The 6583-nt window shown below is 47.9% G+C and overlaps 1 protein-coding gene across 1 annotated transcript; it reads right to left on the bottom strand.

The window, feature by feature from the left end:
- Positions 1-2954: 2954 nt before the first annotated feature.
- LOC123152075 (protein MONOCULM 1) lies at positions 2955-5396 on the bottom strand. The gene has a single exon (XM_044571685.1). The coding sequence runs from the start codon at positions 4975-4977 to the stop codon at positions 3697-3699; it is 1281 nt and encodes a 426-aa protein (XP_044427620.1). The 5' UTR covers positions 4978-5396; the 3' UTR covers positions 2955-3696.
- Between the last annotated feature and the right edge of the window lie 1187 nt (positions 5397-6583).

Genomic DNA, 6583 nt, shown 5'->3' with positions numbered 1-6583 from the left:
GGATGGAAAAGAAAATAGTTGGGCTTAACTGCAGACATATCCTTGTCACTCTTTTCTATAAAGAAAGAAACATGGTTGAGGGTAAATAACCACTGCATATTAACTGTTTAATCAGGTTCTCTCTAAGTGACAACACTCCTCTTTCTAGGTGACAAGGAGGATGCCGAGATATCTAAGAGGCTGTTTGGATTGTGGCAAAAATCTTGCCTTAGGTGTGGCTAGAACCAAACACCTATCTAACTTGGTCAAACTTGCCTAAGGTGAGGTGTGGCAAAGTGTGGCAGGGTATGGCTGGGAACCAAACAGCCCCTAACTCCTTCCCCCAGCCTGGTTCCCGCCCCCTTTGCTTTCCCCTTCGGCGGTGGGAAGTGGGAGAACCCCACTTTTTGCCTATCCATCATGTAGTTAGGGTTATGGTTTTTGGTATTGTGATGGCGTCATTTAGATGGTGGCGGTCATGTTGCAGTGAATAATGATGCTCTGACTTCAGCCCATGTCGATGAGGTGGTCGACATCGTCGAGGAGCCCGTGGCTCAGTATCATCATGGGGCATGTGCGGCAATGTTATGTCGTCTTGGTTTGATCATCGGCTTGTTGATCTCGCTATTGATACACTTGTATTTTACAGGTTGCCGCTTTTCGCCGGTGAGGCTAGCCCAATCGTCGGGGCAAATCGAGGCACTACCGCGACAGCTTCTTCCCCTATAGTGTAATTTGCGGTGGGTGACTACTGTAGCAACAACAATGAGAAGTATTCTGCTCAAGGTCTCAATGGGCGATATTGTTCATGATATTCTCTTGTTCATTCTTTCCTCCGGCGATGCCACGACTACCAAACAAGTGACACCGCATTCACTTCAAGATGGTTGTCTTGGGGCTTAGATGCATTTCTAAGTTTTCACAAGGTTTTCTGTAAAAATGGAGACAAATTTCCTAATTTAGAAGTTTCATTTGTACTCGCCTTTTAATATAACCCTCTACAATCTAAATATATATATTTGCGAGGAGCTTGCTTTTTCCTAAAAGTCAGAGAATGTTGCGAGCTATTAGATCTTCGTCTAATGGTTATCTTTTAACCATAAAGTCAGAAAGGAAAAATAGAGCAGACGCCCTCTACAAAATGGATAGAAACATTATGAAACTAGAGGACCACTATAACCATAAAAATATATACCAGAAATAATTTTTTAAACAGAATGTACAACCGCGATTGACTGTACGCATATGGGAATTAAGTTTTCAAAATTAAGGTACCCACGTGCAGAAAAGAAGAATGCTACTCCTGCAAATACACTGCTCTAGGGTCAGCTGGACCCATTAGAATGGTTGCTCCCGTGTTCATATAGGACTAGAAAATGAGGGTGATGCAGAATATTTTTAAAGTATTTTTTAGCGAATTTGAAGAAAGTGATGATTTTTTATTTCTTTTGAGAAATGTGATGATTTTTTTATTTCTTTTGAGAAATGTGATGATTTTAAATGTCAAGAAACGTGATGATGTGATAAGAGGAAGTCTTAATACATTTTTTCTGTACAGTACATGCACGGCCCATCCATTTGTAACTGGATGTGTGGATCGAGATATATTTAGCTATCCGGCCGCTTTCACTTGTACGTTGTTCGTCCCCTCAAACTTGTACATTGTTCCGTGATTCTGAAAAGGAAAAATCTTGTAGGTTGTTTGCCCCCTAAAAAAACGTGTATGTTGCTCGTTGTACAACGAACAAAATAAAATAAACCGAGTGTTATATATTCATATAGTACTCCTTCCGTTTCTAAGTATAAGCCCTTTTACAGATTTCAATACGGACTACATATGGATGTATATATAGACATATTTTAGAGTGTAGATTTACTCATTTTGCTTCGTGTGTATATATATATATATATATATATATATATATATATATATATATATATATATATATATATAGTTCATATTAAAATCTCTAAAAGGTCTTATATGTAGGAATGGAGGGAGTAAAAAGCAATGAAATATGATGCTTCGGAAAGCTAGTGCTTACAATGATACAGAAGAATGTGCTGGGCATACAAGCAATCAAAGTCCGGTTCGTTTGTGGGCACAAACTAGATTTTGTTCTAGCGGAGGCATGCTAAAAGAGATCCGGTATAGGGTCTACAAAGAGCTGGCCATTTTTGAAAAAGTTGTGCTAAAGACGAAAAAGGATGCAATATAAAATAAATCAGTCAATAACATAAAGAACCACAAGTCTACTTATTCAAAAATGAGAGACAGGGCAGCTAGCCAAGGAATCATGTAGGGCATGGCATGGGTCTCTTTGAGGAACCAATTAAGAAGGCATGCAGCCATGCATGCAAAGATCCCAAGGCAATGGAGAGAGAGGAACATGGGTCCTTCCAAAAGGGAATGATCTTTTCTGAGAGAGAGAGAGAGAGAGAGAGCCAGCACAGCAAGTAGAAGAGAGGGAGAGGGGCAAGGAGAGAGACAGAGAGATTAAGGGGAGCAAGTTGGCCACCAAAAGTGGTGGCCTGGTTTTGAGAAATCCCATGATTTTGTTTGAGGGGACAGGGGGCAGGGATTAGGGTGGCATTGATGCATGGGATCATGCCATGCCTTCCTAAAGACAGCTTACCACAATATATGGAGCATGAGACACAGAAAACAAGAACACAAGCCCCCTTCTCCCTGGGCAGGAGAGGAGACACAACATCTTATTTTTGCTACGGCATATTAGAAAAAACACTAGGTTTGTTAGCATCTTATAAAAAAACTGCCTACATATATAATTTGTTAGACTGTTGCAAGTTGCAACACACCACAGGAGTGATCATTACTACCACATAAACAACATAACAAAAATAACGGACACTAGTTTATGGTTAGTGCTGGGCAAAGCACGCATGATTAGTTATAAATACAAACAACGGCATCAAGCACCAACATTCAAGTCAAATGTAAGATTATATATAGAATGAGGCCGTGCAAGTGAGCTATAGAGCTACAAGATCCTCCTCCTGATCTCCACGCCCAAGAAATTAACTATACAAATGAATAAAGTTTTCCTTTTCATAGAATAAAATAATTGGTGGTCGCAAAAAAGTTCATGGTGCATGGATCCATTTTGCAAGATCACACATCTCACTTAAATAACATGGTAATGTGTGGTGAACAGAAGCAATAGCAACAAATCCGCAAAATCCAAATTAACAAATATATACTGGTGCATTAGGTCCAACAATCATAATCTCCCTAAAGCTTTACTCCAACACGAACTAAGCAAGAAATGAACAACCTAGAAAGAGGAAAAATAGATGAAATTGGTACTTTTACGTTGTAGCAGCCTCACAAGTTTTGACACCTCTAATCCAATGCGATCCACGTGCATTTCTAAGCTTTCCGATCTTAAATCAACAGTAAATAACCAACCAACCGGGCAGCCAATGAAAAATTAACATCATGCTGATAGCTAGCTAGGGTTAGGGTTTCTTCCTCTTGGCACATTTAATCCAACTAGCTCCTCCTCCAACCAAAATCACCATGAAATCTTACTAATTAAGCAGACAATATTATTGCACCAGTGCAGATCATGTTCATATATATAAGCTCTATATAGAAGGCAGTGAGCAAGCAAACCCTAGGTCACCGTCGTCGACTGTTCGTAGTCGCCGGTATGCATGCATGCACAGAGTAGAAGGCGCGCGCGCCAAAGGCACCTACTGCCACGCCGACACTGACAGCAGCGGCCGCGTCTGCCACCCGAGGAAGCACGCGCCGCGGGACTCCTGCACCAGGTATCCCTCCGACGGGTAGTGCAGCCGCAGCAGTAGCCGTGCCTGCGAAACGGCGAACGCGCTGAGCGGCCGCGCGGCGAACCCAGTGCCGCGTGCGGCGGTAGCCCACCGCTCGAGCCCGCGCCACCACCTCCCGCCTGCGCCCCCCACCGCGGCCTCGATCTCCCTGCCGAGGACCTCCTGCTCCACCGCCAGCCTCTCCCGGCTCCCCGGCGGCACCGTCGCCTCAAGCGCCTCGAACACCGCCGAATAGTGATCCATGGCCACGCCAACACGGCGCGGGAGCTCGTCGATGGGGTCGATCCCTCCTCCGCTCGCCTCCCTTTCGGCAACGGTCACCACGGCGGGGGCCATGGCCTTCACCCACTTCAGGAACGCTGCGAGCTCGTCCTGCCCGCCGAGCTTGTGCAAGAACAGCACGCAGTTCACGGCCAGCGTCTCGTCGGGATGTAGCTCCAGGCTCGAGACAGCGGTGCTTGGGGTGGTGCTCGTGCCGGCGACGTGGTGCGTGCTGGCGGCGCAGGAGAGGAGGAGCGGGGTGAAGTGGAAAGGGAGGTGGATCGAGCGGGCGAAAGCGCGTAGCCGGTTGCCTGTACGAAGGAGTGTGTCGCGGTCGGCGCCAGCGCCGGTGATGCGGACCTCGGGCGGGCCGAGCGCCGGGTCGGCTCGTTCGGCGATCGCCTGGAGGAGTGGCGGCCACTGCACGCCGTGCGCCGCGTCGAGATCGAGGATGTGGACGCGGCGCGAACCCTCCACTGCCTCGAGGATGGCCTGGTTGGCCGTCAGGTGGGCGAACCGCAGGAACGGCGCGATCTGGTTGAACGCCAGGTACGCCCCGGACGGTGCCGGCGCTGTCCCAGCAGGTGGCCGCGGGGAGAACGGCAGCCCGGCCTTGGAGTCCACGCGGAGCACGAGCGCGCGCGCGAAGTGGTACGCGAGGCGGTCGGTGGCGTCGCCGCGCGGGGACGCCGCGGAGAGGAGGATCTCGGCAGCTCGGCGCGCGGCGGCGAGGTCCCCGCGCTGCAGCAGGTCGGCGCAGGCCAGCACGAGGTCCCGCGTGGACGGGGCCGCCGCGAGCGCACGCCCGCCGCCGCCCAGCAAGGCAGCGTCGCGCTCGCCCTCGCCGCTGCTGTTCCTGAGGTCGGCGTTGCTGTTGTTGTTGTCGGTGTCGGAGGACGAGGAAGAGTGGAGTGAGCCGATCATGTCTTCTTCTTCGCTCGCGGCGCCCTGGGACTAGGAGCGTCGTGAGCGGCCGGAGGTGGAGGAGAAGACGGAGACGGAGACGGAGCATGAGGGCGCGCATCTCTGGGGGGGTTTAATAGGGACGATGAGGGCGCACGTCCAGCAGCATCTGGGCTCGCAGCTTCCTTGACAGGACATCATCTGCCAAAAATACACAAGTATGCTGCTGCTGCTAGCTAGCTTGTGCGAGTGAGTGAGAGGGGAGAACCCAGGAGCACCATCACCAGCAACCAGCTACGCTACTACAAATAATGTCAGTCATAGCCTACTAGATGCACTGTGCAAACTCACAGATGAGAGAGGGAGGGAGAGTAGGTATTTTGCTCGGCACCAGTAGTACTGCTTTCTCTCTCCTCACAACCCCTCTCTCTCTCTCTCTAACTATGTAGAGGGGGAAGGGGAAAGGTGGTGGCGAGGGTGGCGTTGTCTTTTATCTCCTGGACTGTGACGAGGATGATTTGGGTGGGCTAAAGCGCGAGGGGAATCTGAAACATTCCAAGGAATGGTGGGCTCATGGACGAGGTTCATACGCCAGAGCTTAGCTTCTACGACTAGTTACTGCATCTAGAAATACTTATTAATCAGTGGCAGCTTTAGATCGGATAGATAGATGAATGGACACCTGCGTGTAGTAGGGGGCTATTGCTAGCTTAGGGCGAATTGGATTTTGTGGTAGCTTAGTGGTGATCATTGGATATATGTATGTTGTCTCAAATGTTTTTGAGGTGATTCTCTTTCTATATACAAGTAAAACTTGCATCTATCATATCTTACCACAGAATCTGTTAAGTCTCGCTAAGCTTTTGACGGTTTAAAAGTTATCAAAAAAATATGAAATAAATAGTGGAGAATCACTCTAATGTCTAAGATGATATAATGGAGGGATTATGAAAATATGCATTTATGAGTCTTCGGCAAAAGAAAAACTTTTCAGCTCACCGCGGCATAAATATATATTGAACTATTTGTCTTTTTATTCACGACATATACAGTCATATTTTTTGAATCGCTCTGTTGGATCATATTATATTACAGGTGTGTTGTTCCGGTATTTTTTTTCCAGGATTTCTGGGAATTTTAATACCGCCTAAAACCTTAACTTGCTCTGTGGTAAGCTATGATAGAAAATTTTGATGCACGTGCTTGGTTGAGGTCGGGGGAACATACGCACATTAGCCTTAATTTTCACTAGAGGCTAACGCGTGCTTGGCCGCGCTGTTGCTCGCGGGGTGACGAGGACACATACTAGGGATAGGGTCACAGGCCTAGCCTAAAGACCCCACCCAAGGACACCATGCACTGCGTATTGGGCCCCTCGATCAAGTAACCGATCATAAGTACTGCAACCTGAGGATCACTCGGAAGATAGCAACCACTCGGAGTCTAGCAGTCCACTCGACCGGTTCATCTCACTTGGAGTACCTGACTCCACTCGGATAGAGAAGACCAGGAGCCTCCTTGAGACTGCAACAGCCAGGACGTGCGTTCACCCCCATCAAATGTAGTTAATGCCGACATTACCAGTAATTGTCGCCCTTAAGACCTTCCTTTAACCCTTAGTTATGGA

This window comes from Triticum aestivum, chromosome 7A, assembly GCF_018294505.1.
Source record: "Triticum aestivum cultivar Chinese Spring chromosome 7A, IWGSC CS RefSeq v2.1, whole genome shotgun sequence".
Taxonomy (NCBI): domain Eukaryota; kingdom Viridiplantae; phylum Streptophyta; class Magnoliopsida; order Poales; family Poaceae; genus Triticum; species Triticum aestivum.
This window is presented reverse-complemented; position numbering and strand designations above follow the sequence as displayed.